The sequence below is a fragment of the Egretta garzetta genome, unplaced genomic scaffold, assembly GCF_000687185.1.
Source record: "Egretta garzetta isolate BGI_Z169 unplaced genomic scaffold, ASM68718v1 scaffold4, whole genome shotgun sequence".
Taxonomy (NCBI): domain Eukaryota; kingdom Metazoa; phylum Chordata; class Aves; order Pelecaniformes; family Ardeidae; genus Egretta; species Egretta garzetta.
The window spans coordinates 1299350-1314597 of NW_009259329.1; the positions used below are offsets into that span (position 1 = coordinate 1299350).

Consider the following 15248-nt stretch of genomic DNA (forward strand, 5'->3'; position numbering starts at 1 on the left):
CTGGCTACCTGTGGGGCTGCCACCCAGGGAGCCCCCCCGCAGCGGCATGGGTAGCAGGGAGAAAACTGCTGCGGGCTGAGGTTCAGCCATGGACCAGTGTGGCTCAAAAAAACCCTCACGTAACCCCCTCTGTTACAACAAGGGGGTCAAGGGGAGCTGGTGGGTGGACTGGGACAGTATCGGCAGGAGTATTCAATACCAAAGAGACAAGTATTTACATTAAACTCTTCAGAAAAACGTCCCAGCCCTCACATCTCCGAGCACAAGCAGCATCTGTGATTCTTCATGTTTGTCAGCTCAAACCTCACATCTACTTCCCTGCCCAGCAGTAAAAAAAAACCATAAAAAATTCAAACCCCAAACCTGCCCAGCAAAGCTGGGATCTTGGCTTCTAATGGGGATGAAGTCTTTTAGAGCCAGTCTCATCTACCATTTCAATCACTTGAATCTCTCTAATCTTATCACAAAAGACTTGATTCTCTGTGCACCAGCCAACTCGCCAGCAACGTCACCCTAACATCTGCTACACGGGCCAGAACCCATTTATCCTTGCAAAATCACCGCGGCTGGATGGCACTCTGCATGAAACCCAGGGGGTGCGGAGGACCATGGAGAAGCCTCTGGTCTTTTTGTGCTCCTGGAACAAGTTGATGCCAAGGAACAGACATCTGCCACAGATGGGAAAGGGCCCTTTTCCTTCTCGGACATGAGAAGGTGCCCGCGCGGCTCCCTCCGAAGCGCGAGGGGATCGTCAGCTGCAGCTCTGGTTTTCTCTTTCCCGCGTTACGAAGCAATGAACACAAAACCACAGGCACGCACACAGACAGCGCTCGCACACCGGATCGCTTTCTGCCCATGAATAAGGACGAGGGACATTTAGCCAAGCTTCCAAAATGAAACATCTTCGACAACGGGGAGAAAAGGAAGCCTTGAAACCCAGGTCTTGCTCCTGAGACAGCAAAAGAGACACAGAAGGACGGACAGCGTCCCCCGCTGCTACCCGGGGCTCTGTTCTGCTGCTACCATCCTTGTCTTGCAAAAGGCCTGTTTGATACTGTAAAACTGGAAGTGCAGTTCAGACAAACAGATGGCACAGAAAAGGGGATGAGATGGGCAAACACCGCAGGAATACAGCGAATTTGGCAAAAAAAAAAAAAGTAACAGGAACGAAACAGAACTGGAAAGGAAAGGGACAGAAGAGAAAAAAAATAATAATGGGGGGAGGAAAATGAAACCAACAGGAACAAAAACACACAGGAACTAACTTTCAAAGTCAAACTCAGGGTCACTGAGAGGGCTGCTCAGACCAGAATCTGCAGAAAACAGTAAAAAAAAAAAATAAATAAAATATACACTTTTGTAAAAATTTCATGCTAATAAAAAAACAAAAACCAACATAAATCTGAAGAGGAAAAGAAAGTTATTTTTTGTGCTGATTAGGCTAGGACAGGATATCCAAGATGTGCTATGCTTCCCCCTCGCCGAGCGCACCCACGTCCCCCTCTGCTTGGCTGCTGGGGACAGGATCCAGACTCTCTGCTTGCTGGCCCCCACGTCATCTGGCTGGAGAAGAGCCCACGGGCCCTCTTCTAAACCACAATACATTTAATTCAAGTGGCTTCAATTCAGACAGCACCTCTGGAGCCTTCCCCTGCAAACTGCACCACAGTTTCTCCATCGTCACCAACAAGCTCAAGGCACTTCAAGCTCTGGTTTTCCAGCCATCTCCATTTTCACCCAACTCTTTGCAAAATTCTGCGGGAGGTGACCAACTCTCCCAAAGCCTTTGAAACCTCTCACTGCTTTACAAACCACACAGCACAATAAACTAGCCAGGGAAACTCTTTAGCTAGATAAACTTATAAAGAAAAAGTGGCAGCATCCTTCTAAAGCTAGAGCGGACAAAGTCGGGCAGTCTTTGGAGATCTGCAGCTCTTCACCTAGCAGAGCCTTAATGGCAGGTTTGCAAGTCCTCTCAGACCAAGAATTCAGAGGTACAGCCTGACCAAAACAGCGGGGTCAACGCAAGACAGACACTCATCTATTGATGACCTCAACTGAAGCTCAGAAGTGCCCTCAGCTGACTCCGCTATCCTGTGGGGACAGGGCAAAATACCCAGTAAGGGAAACACATGAAACAGCACTCCCAGCTGCTTCTGAGCACCCAGCCTAAGCTGGACGGCCACAACCTTTTATCCTGACCCTTATCTCAGCATAGGTTTCCCATGGGGGAGCGCAGCCCACTCTCTTGGGTCTCACATCACAACCTGGAGCACCCAGAAGCCAACCTGAACACTCCCAAAGGGAGCTCCTGTTTCCACCCTACGCATAACACTGAGCCCAGCCAAATGCAACCTGCGGCTGAGGACACTCAAAAGCTGCTCCTGCAAAGAGCGAAACAGTTGGGACAGCAGGCGCCTCTCGAGCTTTCCGAGCAGTGCCCTGCTCAGTCCCCCCCATGCTCAGGGAGAACGGACTTCTCTCCTGCTGCAGATCTCAAAGACCTTCAGCCTTTCCTGCAAGAGCACCCCTGCGTAAGACCTGATTTAGGGACCTACCTGCAGCTGAACTGCTCTGCATTCAGTCCCTGCATACGGCATTAAACCCGCTTCCATCCCTCAGCTGAGACTCAATCATTCCTAAGCTTGGGCTGATACCACCAGGTTGTTCCCAACTCTTTTTGATACGAAACCCTCAGCTCAGCGCTGCCTCTGTGCTTCCTCAAAGATCCCTGCCCTCCGAGTACCCACTGACTTGCCAACCCTCACCCTAGGAAAACTCAGACAACGCTAAGGACAGGACTGGGATGGGAAGGGGAAACAGGAGCTGCAGAAACATTACTAACAAGCACAAAACAGCAAAAAAATACAAACAAACTGAAAACAACAGCCAGCCCCCAAAAAGCACAATAAATTCCCTTCCAAATCCTCAAGCACCAGGAACTCGGAGGCAGAGGTGTGTACCAGTGCGCAGGCACTGCTCGGCATCACCAAGTGTCTGTCTGCGTGAGGATGCGCCCGGGCCGGGCCGTGTCAGTGGTGGCTTGTGGAGGTGCCATGCAGGCAGCTTAGACATGCATGTACATGGGGACACACGTGTACAGAAAGGAGGGTGCATCGAGCTTCTCCGCCCGGGAGTTAAGTGCAGTTACACGCTAGCTCAGCGGCCCTTCGCAGTGATGGTGTCCGCGCTGAGCGAGGAGACGCCGCCTGCGCAAAGCAACCACTGCCTTTCTCCCTCCGCACAACCCACGGGGCAGGCCTGGCTCCTCGCGTGAGCGTTTTGGCGTGTATGCAGAAAGCACCAGTTACACGTGGCCGGAGCGGTGAGTGCTGGGCAGCCCGCCACGCTTCATCTCCACCACCCCTGGGGATCTCCCAGCGCGAGGCACGGCGCTGCGCGGCAGCATCGGTGGTCTGGCAAGCTTGGCACGGCCACGGCGCTTGCAGCTGTGTACTTAGCCCAGAATGCACCAGTTTAGCTGGGTATCCAGGAAAGCCCTTCTTCCTGCCTTGCTAGTGGCTGGGTAGAGCCTGTGCAAGGTCCCTGAGGTTTCCCAGCAAAGGCTTCCTTCAGCTTTCTCGCTTAGCGTAGACAAAGCTTTGAGGTTCCTTGGCCGCACCCTAGGACAGCGCTAGGTCCCAAAGGCAGCACCACGGCAGCCTTCACGCAGGCAGGAAGGGGCTAAGGAAAGGGCAGTCGCTCCACTCCTGCCTTCCCAGGGACAAAGGCTGGTTTGCAGCCGGTTACCTGGAGTTTGGAAGTTGATGCGCCTCATTTCCACAGGGTCCTTAGGGTGGTGAGGGGCGATTTCAGCATTGTTCAGGAGGCACTTTGTCCGTGGCTCTGAATCTTTCCGTTTGCTTTAGAAGAAGAAGGAAAAAAAAAAAAAAAAACCAAACGAAAAAACAAAAAGACAAAGCATCTTAGCTTCTGGGCCTTTCAGTCTTCTCAGCTACTCAGGCCATGTTCAGGCCCGAGCAGAGCTCCCACCAAAATCAGGGCCAGAAGCAGCCAAGGATATAAGTTACATAAAAAGCATCAGAAAAGGCATGAGGTTTGGAAGGTTTTGTCAGTGCTGTATTTGATGGGTTTACAACCCCTCAGCAGCTTTCAGACACGTCTGGAAGTTCCCCCTTCTCACAGCAGAAGCACAGACAGGCAGCAAGGAGCAGCTGAGGTGCTGTGAACTCACACCTCAGCCTCCCTGCACAGAGAAGCCTCCGCCGAACTCCGCAGAGCTCTGCAAGCAGAAACCTTCCAATTCTGGCCAAGCCATTTTCAGCCTGAAAGAACCAGAGCCAACATAATCATTTGGAAAAGTACAGAATCTCCTGGCCGTGATGCCCTTGGACATGAAGTACTGACACTGCCCCGTTGGCTTGTTTCGGAGCTCTCAGCGCCTTGCTGCAGATGGAGAAGCCAGGGCAGTGGTTTTCAACCTCTTTTGATCTGCAGAACCCTAAAAATCTGGGTTCAAAAACCAATGTAGACACATTCTCTACCATCACAGCTGTGCCTGCTGAGATCTGTCTCACCTCCTTGCCAGGAGCTGAAGCCCGCTCCAACCTGCCAGCTGAGCTGCACATGTAAGTGCTTCCTAATATATTTTGCTCAAAATGGGTTAGGTTAGCTGAGGCAGTTGAAAAGTCTTTGCTGACCTGGCTCATTCTCCTTGAAAAGAATTTGGAAGCAAAGCCCAGCGCTGATCTGAAGATGTGATAACCTCTGGCAAGGGAACAGTGACAAGCTGCTGGGAACAGAATTTCTCCAGTGGGCAGAGAACGTGCACCCAGACCCCCAAGCTTGCAAATATTGTCCTAGCCCTTCGAGCAGGACGGCTGTAGAGCTCCTTGCCTCTCCTGCTTGGGTTGCACAGAAGCCCCCAGTAATATCCCTGCAGCAATAATGGTAATTACTTAAGCAGAGAGGAGGTTATTCAGTACATTTTTAGCTGTCTCTTAATGTCATTAATAGCTAGAAGAAGTGGCAGGAGCCCTGCCAGCACTGCATGGGGCAGCAGTTTGGAATGACACCACTTTGCAGTTTGGGAGTAGTTTATTTTTGCCGCAGTTCTGAAACTGCTGTTAATAGTTCATTGGCTAAACCCATAAGTTACTTCCAGTGAAAGCTCTCCCAGCCTTGGGAATGGTTCGAAAGAAGTCTCATTTTTGCAGACATAAGTGAACTCTGTTAGAAGTCCCTGGCCGATGGGGCAAGAACAGCTTTTGCAACAGGGCGAGGACAGCTCAGCTGGCGAGATTCTGCTTCCAGTACGCCAGTGGCTCAGGGACAGCCTGTATGGAGCAGTCAGACATGGAGAAAACCTGCTTTCACCTCTGACTGCAACACAAATGGGTGTTTCTCTGCTCCATTAACCCAACATTTTATGAGCCGTTTACTGTCACTGCTGCTCAGCTTGAGAAAGGACCATTATATTTAGGAACAGAGAGGCAGGAGAAAGCTGAGCTTTCTTTGGGTTTCCCTCCCCTGATTCAAACGTGGTCCCATGCCAGTCTGACACAGGGTATCTATCAGGACAGATCTAATGGTAGGAACTGTACCAACAAAGCCCCATCACCACAGACAGTAAACACTGCCTAGCACACAGCAAGAAAGAACCTAAGTAAATGGCAAATCTGGTGCTCTTACCTGTCTGGCTTGCTGTCCAGGAAAGCAGTAAGTGGAGAGAAGACAAGACAAATGTCCAGGTTAGAAAGGACTGGTAGAGGAAAGGGGAAGCATTTGCTCAGCTCTAACCCTGGTAACACAGGTGGGATCAGCAAAGATTACCCATTTAGCTTGGTGCTAACGAACACCAACAAGGGCCACCTGAGTCCCTGACCTCAGAGCACTCATGAGTCCAGCAGCTTCACACATGCTGGGACGCAAAAGACACACTCATGTGCATAAGCAAACACACCCGTGCAGATGGAGGATAGAGCAGGGTTACGAGAGCTCCCTCCATCCTGGGTACTAGGTGTCCCAGCTAAGAACACCCCTGCATTGGCCATAGCTGCCATCCTGCCCCTTTTCTTGATCTATCTTGTGCAGCATCTGCTTCCTTTCCCATCCTCTTTCATTGCAGTTTGGCCGGTGTGTGCTCAAGGGGTCCCCATTCCCATCCATGCCCCATGAGCTGTTCTGAAAGCCAAGGAGAAGGGGAAAATTTCCAGGGGTTGTTCCTTCCTCTCTCCTGTAGACTCACATTACACCCCTGCTGCTGCTGCTCTTGTCTCCCAACTCCAGCTGAAAACCAGTTTGGGAACAGTGGAGGTCTCTGCTGATCCACAGCCCAAAGGTGCCTTCACTGTGCATACACACACGGAGCACAGGAAGGGGAGCCCAAGGTTGTGGATGTAAGCAGCTCTGCTGGAGGAGACGGGCAAGAGACCTGACAAACTCACTGCACACGTGCCACAACAGACTATCTACAGACAAGCACAGCTTTACTGAGGGTGCCATGGGGTGGACTCTGAAGCAGCAAGTCCCTGTAACCCACTGCTAATCTCTGCTGTGCCAGTCAGACCCTTCCATTCCCACATTTGTGTCTCAGGACTCCTCTCTCTGGTGCTGGTAGAAGGATTTGCCCTCAGCTGACAACTACAGGACCAAGGAGGAAACTCCCTTGAGGGGCTAGAGCTGGTGAGCAGATCTGGGCAAGAAGCATCTCTTACTTTTTGTAGAGTAGAATGGCAATGACAATGCAGATGATGAACACCACGGCCAGGACGGGCCCGATGACCCAGATGAGCCCCTCCTCTCCATCGATGATCGGCTGTGGATCAGGGTTGTCCAGCTGGATGGGGTCGGAGAAAGGGCTAGCAGCAAAAGTCTGGAAGACATGAAAGATTGCGGAACAGAGTTCAGAGATGGAACAGGGACTGAAAACAATGGGCAAGCATACAGTATTTCGCAAGAGAAATTGCTAGAGAGGATGTGAGCTCTCTGCAGCACAAACAATACCAGAGAAAACGCCCTCTTCAGTCTACAGGAAAAAACCCTTGTCTGTGAGCATCCATGTGACAGGTACCTTCCTCCTCCAAAGCTCCAGGCCATTGAAAGATCACATTCACATGAAGATGCAACTGGCTCATCCCTATGGCTCACCTAATGTAGCCATGAAAGTGCTTTTAGGAAACCAGTTGACTATGCCTGTGTTCCACCACATCCCACTCCCCTCCACTGCCACACACACACACACACACGCGCGCGCGCTCTCCAAGCTCTCATGTAACCATCTGGATTTTGACAGTCAGATGGGATTACAGAGAAAGAGGGAAGGGATTAAAACAAGAATTAACGCTTAGAAACAGTCTGGTCTGGTGACTGAAAAAACCCCAACCCTTACAATTAAATATAAATTAATAAAAGGCAACATCTCCTCTGCTCCCTCTGCAATGAGCTGGGCTCCTGAGGAGAATCAGAGGCACATTCAGACCCATCAGAGTCCTAACTAATGGGCACTGCCTGCTTGTTCTCACGAGTGCTACAACCTCCCCAGCCCAGGAAGGCTGCACTGCCGCCCATCTTCCATGGAAACTACAGGAACTAAAATGCACCGAGGAGAACCGGAATGCCCTGGTTTGAGTGAGAAGTCTGGGACAAGACAAGAAGATGAGATCTGGACTTTGGGTCCTTGAACTCTATCAGCTCTCAGCAAGACTGAAATACTGCTACGTACTTGGGAGCTGCTGTGAATCCAGGCCGTCATGAGCGAGTATGCAGTACCTTGTTCTAAAGCAGAAATTACCACAAGCTGCAGTAATCCGATTGAGAAACCCATTCAGGAGCGTGTCAGCCTAAGCCTTTAATATCAAATACACAACTAAATATTTATTTGGGAAAAAACCCTCTGAAAATCCTTAATTTCAAATAGCTCCCTGCTACAACTCCATAGGGGGATTTAAAAAACCCGAAGTATTAGACTGCTTCCTATTGTGCATGAGGAAGGAGGCAGGTAAATATGCAAACAGTTGTTTTCATAAAGCCAAACACAGCACCACTGAAACCAGCAGAGGTGCTGAAGTGGTAAAAAGAGCAGAGAGCACATGTAGTTTTCCATAAAAAAAAATGCTTCCCTTTCTGCTTGGTGGGGAACTTAGTAATGACCAGGGAGTGTGACACACTGCTGTCAAAGCAGGATGCCGAGGGTCATTGCTCTGAGGAATGCAAGGACAGCCTTTACAAGAAATTACTCTTTGTAAAGGGGTTTGACCTAGGGATCTCTGCACTCCAGTGTAGTCCTGAGTGGATAGTGGAGTACTCCCTGTTCTGGACTCGAATCTGGAGCCACAGCATAGCAAGTCCTGCCTACGACGAGCGGCAAAACGCAGCAGCAGTGCACAAGACGCTTGCGTCATTAGCCTGTCTGCTTGGAAGGGCACGCTTGCTGCATGCAGACACAGCTCCAACAGCCACATGCAAAAGCTCCACAGCTGGACTGGGAGGTCTTTACAAAGAAAAAAAAAACCTCAAGCTCTTGGCATCTGGTGGGACAGAGTTACGGAGAATGCCAGGAGGGCACCAGGGCTGCTGGCACCTCACGAGGGACCAGCCGCTGTCTCCGGTCGGTAATGGGGACAGAGGGACACAAGCATCTGAAGAGGGCAAGAGAAAGCAGGCAGCACTTACAGCCTCGGGTTCCTGGAGCACTGCCAGGATGAAGACGACATATTTCTGCCCTGGCTCCAGGGCTCTGTTCTCGAAGTTGTCATAGTGCTTCATGTCCCCCAAGATAAAGTGGGAGGGAAGGGAGCGAAAACGGGCAGCAATGTAGGGCTTGGGGAAGTCCAGTTGTCGGGAGTGACGCAGACTTCGGCGTCGGAGCCTGGCAATGTCCTGAACAAGCTGGAGGAAGACAAGGAACACTCTGAGCCCTGATGCCTTCAGCACCATCAAAGGAACAGGAAGGAAGGAGAGCCAAACCACCCCACTCAGACTGGCCACACCTTAGCTTCTCAGAATGTGGAGCAGAGATACCCCAAACCCACCCTTCCCAGGCTCTCAGGTCCCCATCCCATCTGTTTGCTCTCTCGCTACAGCTGCCTTCAGTTCCACCCACACTCACCTCCTCCAGGTCCATCTCCTCAGGGCTGCCCAAGGCGTTGAGGAACTGTCCTCCCCGGGACTTCCTTAGAGGCACCACCACAATGTAGTAAGCCCTAAGAGTTGGGAATAACCAGAAGAAACAAAGAATTAATCTCCTTCTACGAGCCACAGAAGAGACTGCACACACTGATGTGGAAGGCTACGTTTGCCCAAGCAGCCCCACTGGCCCAACCCAGCAAGCCCCTTACTTTTAATTTAGCAGAGCTGTTATTGCTGCCCCTGGAAGGAGCCTGGATTCAGTGGCAGCCCCATACGACGTGTCTCCTTATTTACTCCCTTTGCATTTCTTTAGCATCCCCTGTTAGCTCTGGGAAGTAGCTCCAGAAGACAACAGTAAGCAAGGCTAAAAATGCAGGGAATACAACCCCCTGCCGCTGGCCTTGTGGGTTTGTACTGTGGACTCCAGCCGTCAGGGATGACCCCCCCAACATAAACTGAGCACCCCAGATCTGCAGTTTAACAGAAACCTACTGGACAGGCACAGAGCTCTTCACATCTGGGAGAATCACCACCACGTTGCCATCAGCATCAGGTTTGTGGGTCACCTCTGGCTTCTTTGATAACATGTCAGCAGCGGTCCAGGCAGCGACGTTCTGCTGCAAGCCACCCATGCTATTGCCTTGGTTCATGAGAACGAAGTTGTAGAACGTGCGGGGCTTTAGGTTGGTGATGAGTTTCTTGGTGGTACGGCCATCCACATCGACATTCAGCCCGTTGTACTGGATCTGTGGGAGGCGAAGAGGCAGCAAAGTTGTACCATGAGCAAGGCTGACACTGCTCAAGCAACCAAAACTCCTTCCTCCCCGCTGCTTCGGCTTGCAGAGAACGTGGGGCACAGAGCTGTGCCACGCTCCACCCAGCTCTGCCCGAGCTGGTGCAAACACAGAAATAGAAGGATTTGGGGAGCTGTCTGCCTCTTCTGCCCACTGCAGGGTCCCCATGCGTAACGCAGATGCAGGACAAAGCCTTGAGACTTTTCTGGGAAGAGGAAGTTTTATCTGGAAGTGGGAAAATTGTGGTAACTTGCCTAGGGAGGCAGTAATTTGGTAACAGAGGTGGGAATGCAATCCAACAGCCCTCATTTTCAACCCATCTCCTTGATCTAGTGATTAACCATTATCTGCCCATCTCAGACAACCTCATAGTCAAACCAACAGACAAGACTCCCAGGAAAACGAGAAGGAACACAGTTCTGACTCCTCCCTTCCACTTGCCTTGTACGGGGTGGGAGAGTTGTAATTCTCAGGGAACTCCCAGCTCAGAAGGACAGATGTCTTTGTCACCATCTTCACCTTGAAGTTTTTGGGTAAAACTGCTGAGAGAAAAGTGAGGAGGAAGGGGAGAAAGGACAAGAAAAGGCAGCAGAGGGAAGGAAGAGCAAGAAAGAGAAGGAAGAGAACGTCAGGCACTGGCAAAAGGGTCTGCCAGTCTGGGTCTGGCTGCTGCTGCAGGAATGGAAGGGCTTGCTCCCTCCTCCACACTTTGCTTGAGTTTTGCCAAGGTTCATCTCCCAGTGCTCCCTGTCCCCATGCCTAACACCCCAGGGAGGGGTGAGGGAGGGTGCGTGGCTTTGCCCACACACTTATGGGTCTGGGTGGCTGCTGCAGGAACGAGGCGCTGGTTTTCTGAGCATGCTCAGGTGAGGAAACCCATCCCAGGTCACGTTTTGAGGTATTTTGATTTTTTCTGTTTTCTTTTGGCTGTTTGCGAAAGCTGAAGAAAATGCTCTTCCCACCTGTATAGCGACTGGCCCCCCACTTCAGGTGCCAGTGAAAGAAGGGTGTCCGGACTTAACTTAGAAGAAAGTGGTAAAAGGGACTTACCTGGCCCAAGGCAGAGAGGAGCTGAGGGACTGAGTGTGAAACCAGAGTGCTCTGCATTTACTCACGAGCCTGGCTGAGCCTGGCTTGACCTCTCCAGCTCTCTGCCTCCCGGCACCAGCCCCGGTTACAAGGAGAGAGAGGGAGGAGAAACCGGTAAGTCCTACCTTGATCCAGCTGGAACGTCCGATACTGGACAGTTGGGCTGTACGGCCCGGGGCCTTTACTGGTGTGAGCACGGATTTTAACATCATAGGCGGTGTTGGGTTTGAGGCCGTTGAGGGTGTACGAGTTCTCTGGGGAGGGGGGCAGGTCTTTTTCCAGTGGGTTGCCGGGAGAACCGGCTTCCCGGTAGGCCACGGTGTATTTGACGATGGCTCCGTTCCTCTCAGCCAGCACCGGGGGGAGCCAGCCAAACTGGACTGACATGGAAGTGATGTTGCTCGCCTCGAGGATTTGGGGGTAACCCTTGGGGATGTCTTCAGGGGTGGTGAGTTCCTGCACAGCTTCCTCCCCAAAGCCAGCCCGGCTTTTCACGGCCAGCTTGAAAACATACGTGGCGCCCTTGTGGATGCTGGGAGCGGTGTACTTATCCTCCAGGGCCGTGAACTCCAAGGTAGCCAGGGGGTCGACATCCTTGCGGCCAAACTGGAGCCGGTAGCCCATCACCTGGCCTTCCGCATCCAACGGAGGCTCCCATTTCACCAGAAGAGTGTTCTCCTCTGTCTGGTGCACAGACAGGATGGGCTTCCCTGGGACTGGGAGAGAAGAGGGACACCTTCAGTCAAACGTGGGACAGGGTGGCTGAGGAGGAGATGCAGAGACTCTTAAGCTGCAGCAACAGGTTCCCCAAATCAGTGGCAAGGTTTCAGCTTGACTCTGTGGACTTTAGTGCATCCCCTGTAAACCGAGCTGCTGCTGCCACCCACCCACTGTACAGGTGGATGGTCTCATCAAGTTTAGGAACTGAGGTGCATTGCCAATGTGTCAGCTGTGAGGTGCTGACACACTTCTGGAATTATTTTCTTCCCTTTCCTCAGTGTGCACAGCACCTCCCTTATCACTGGATCACACACTCTGTTTGGGAAGAACAAACTCAGGAATCCTGACTCCCTCCTATCCTAATCACCCGAGGAGATTGCTTCCCAGGGCAGGGAAGAATGAACGCAGGAGTTCCCCAAACTCCTGTCCTCTCTCTCCCCCCATTACACAGCACAACTCATGCAGAAAGAGACTGGAACAGATTGGACCAGGCTGGGAAGTCCAGAGCAGCTGAAATGAAGGATGGGAAAGGAAGTCTGGGCAGCCCCAGGTCCTGAGCAGCGGGCACGAGGCCAGCTAAGCGAGTCTGGCAGGCGTCTGATCACCCAGTTGGGTACACAAAGAAGGAATCACACAGAGAGTGGAAACAGCCCCAAATCTGTGCGAGGCAGAGGGTAGGGGGAGTTGCTGCTTATTCTGTGCAGTTTCTCTCCTTTGGAGGAAGGGAAAAGACAGCGGAGTGTTGGTGTGTTTTCAGTTAGCTCCCTCCTTAAGCTGCAGTTAGTTCCTCCACATTTGGGGGGCTATTGCAGGAGCTCAGCAGTGCCGTGGCTCTGGCTAATGAGCCCTGGCACTGCCCGACTGCTAAGCAAGCCCACAGCCACAGTTAAATGACATGTGTAGGCCCAGAGGTTCCTGAAGCTGGAGAAGCCAGAGCATTAATTCCAGCAGCTCACGCGTCATTGACACTCAACTCCACCATTAGAGATCTAATTTCCTTCTCTCCGCCTTGGTATTTCTTCTGGCTGAACAGAAGGAGAGAGAATGGAGTGAGGAGAGGTCCCATCCCACTCTCGCAGCACGAGGCCGCCGGAGGGTCGGCAGGCTGGAAGGCTGTGGTGCGGCTACCGAAGCGAGCGGGAGGGAGCTGGCAGGGAAGGACACTGCCCGGGTCAGGGATCCTGGCAGAGTCAAACTGGGGAAACCACTCTGCCCGCTGCACCAACTGACATCTGAACACGGGGGCGAGGGGTTGTCTCGGAAACAAACGCTTTATTCATTTCAAAGTGCCCAAGAACGGCTGGGGAACGGCGCTGGGAGAGCCTCCCCTGGACGTACCGAAGAAACACATTAAAGAGAAAAACAATGCCATTACCTTTATGTTTCTGTTTTTATCAAAAATGTTACTATAATCAGCTGAGCTTGAAAATAATACATTTGCACAACAAATAATCTTCGGAAGAAAGGTGAGAAGAAAGCGCGGAGGGGGGGGTAAGTGTTTTATTTTGCAATTGGTTTGGACAGTAAAGGAGAAAATTGGATGTATTACCGTATTTAAATTCAGCCCCTAGCCCTGAATGATAAAGAAAGAAATCTCTCCTCTCAGAAGGTGTATTGACTCAACACTGCCAAGAAGATAAGAATGTTACAGAGCCATTTGAAAGATTTTTTTTTTTTTTTTTTTTTAAATAGCTATTTCAAGTTGGGGGAAATTGAGTTTTGGGTAATAGCTGCTGTGCTGGAGAAAACATCCCTGTGTGAGTGATCACCTGCACCGCAAATCCTAATGGGGAGAGATGAGGGAGGGTGACAAGAGAGTGACAAGGGAGGGAGGCAGACAGAAAGGCTCCGGGGGAGAAAAATGAAAAGAGTAGAGAGCCTCTGGAAGAAGGAAACAAGAAGAGAGAATCAGGGAGCTAGCGAGAAGAAAGATGGGCAAAGCCGGAGGGGGAAGGAGAAGAGGGCGAGCGAAGGAAAAGGCTTCTGACAGCGCACTGACACTGCAAGGCATGAGGGCAGGAGCCTGGATGCTGACATCCAAACGTACCCCGCTGTACCATCTGCAAGAACTGGTGTCCTGGAAACCAGCCTTGTTCTCTTGTGTACCGTTCTCTAACTAGGCAGGAGAGGCAAGAGGGGAGAGAAAGGCTGAAATCCCATTCACTTGTCTGAAGACAAGAACATAAAATGAGATGACAATGTGAGTCAGGACAGGGAGAAGGCAAGGGCACGGAGGGCAGCTGTGGCTCCAGCCCTGGGTGCTCCAGGCCAGGGCTCCCGAGCCCTCTGTCCTGTGCGCTCAGCTGAGGGTCTGTGCTGCCTCCAGAGCCTGAGCAGAGGTTTCCAGCTTAATTATGCTGCACGACCAAAGGCCTTCGATCCCTGGAGTGGCAGAGCATGATGTTCTTCCAGAAACAAGGGATGATGTCAGTTTATGCAGCTGCTACAGGCAGGGTGAACGATGACTGCCCCAAAACGAAGAAGAAAATTAACAGATAGTAAGGGTTGGGAAGTTAGTAGACAAAGAAAAGAAAGGAAAACGGGAAAAAGCCATCATCTGACAGTAGGAACAAAAGAGCATGAACAAAATGGGGTGAGAGAAGGTAACCACAGCCCAACAAGAGATGGGCTGGATGAGGGACAACTCCAGGTCTCAGCACTGTAGTCTCCCTCCACTGCACGAAACCCCATACTGCAGAGCAGCGGTTTAGCCACGAGAGGGCACTGTAGTCTCCCTCCACTGCACGAAACCCTTCCCATACTGCAGAGCAGCGGTTTAGCCACGAGAGCAGAAACCACGGGAATGCAGATGCTGAGAGGAGCGGAGGAGTGTGTACCTCTCCTGTCTGCCAGCAGCACAACTGCTTGGAGGAGCAAGGGATACCCCGTTGCCCTTTGTCATTCCTCCGTCTAGGCCCTGCCACCCTAGCTTGGCACCGCACCCAAGTCATCCTGCACGGAGGCTGACAGACGCTTTGCCATGAAGAATAGGTTGAAGGGAGGAATGGATCTGGGTGGTATGTGCAGAGAGAGCCCACGTCCCAGAAATGCTCACGAGGAAAGGTCAATACTGTCAGTACTTTCCCCTCTGCTAGTCCTGAGCGCAGAAGGGACGTATATTCAGACACGACACTAGAAGAGTGGGCACTATGAGCCACCACTGTCTTCCTGCTGCTTTTCAGATCTTTGCAAGTCAACACCATGACAGCAGACCTCTGGCTCTCCTGTTCCCCAGGGTACCTGTGTGTGCCAACCACCAAAGCTACACAGTCTCAGACCAGGCTTTGCTTCTGGTGCACTGGAAGTTACAGCACCAGAGATTACAAGCAATGAATTCATCCTCTGTTGCATTTCTGGGTGTGTCTGGGCTTTCTGCAGCACTGGACAGAAAATTATGTTCATTTAGTGAGGGCTACCTGTAAGGAATGAAGGGGTTTCTGCCTTACAAGAAATAATTTTAATAATTTTAATAATGAGGACAGGCTGAGGGAGTTGGGCTTGTTCAGCCTGGAGAAGGGAAGGCTGCGGGGAGACCTGATTACGGCCTTTCAGTAC

The 15248-nt window shown here is 51.5% G+C and overlaps 1 protein-coding gene across 1 annotated transcript in view; it reads right to left on the reverse strand.

Moving 5' to 3' along the window:
* PTPRS (protein tyrosine phosphatase receptor type S) overlaps nt 1–15248 on the reverse strand; it is a 71799-nt gene that overhangs the window by 18044 nt on the left and 38507 nt on the right. The window contains exons 10-18 of the mRNA XM_035892262.1: nt 11099–11689; nt 10326–10423; nt 9583–9836; nt 9071–9164; nt 8635–8850; nt 6678–6835; nt 5653–5664; nt 3751–3863; nt 1266–1313 (exon numbers count right to left, since the gene is read on the reverse strand). Coding sequence (XP_035748155.1) covers nt 1266–1313; nt 3751–3863; nt 5653–5664; nt 6678–6835; nt 8635–8850; nt 9071–9164; nt 9583–9836; nt 10326–10423; nt 11099–11689 — 1584 coding nt within the window. The remainder of the gene's footprint in view (nt 1–1265; nt 1314–3750; nt 3864–5652; nt 5665–6677; nt 6836–8634; nt 8851–9070; nt 9165–9582; nt 9837–10325; nt 10424–11098; nt 11690–15248) is intronic.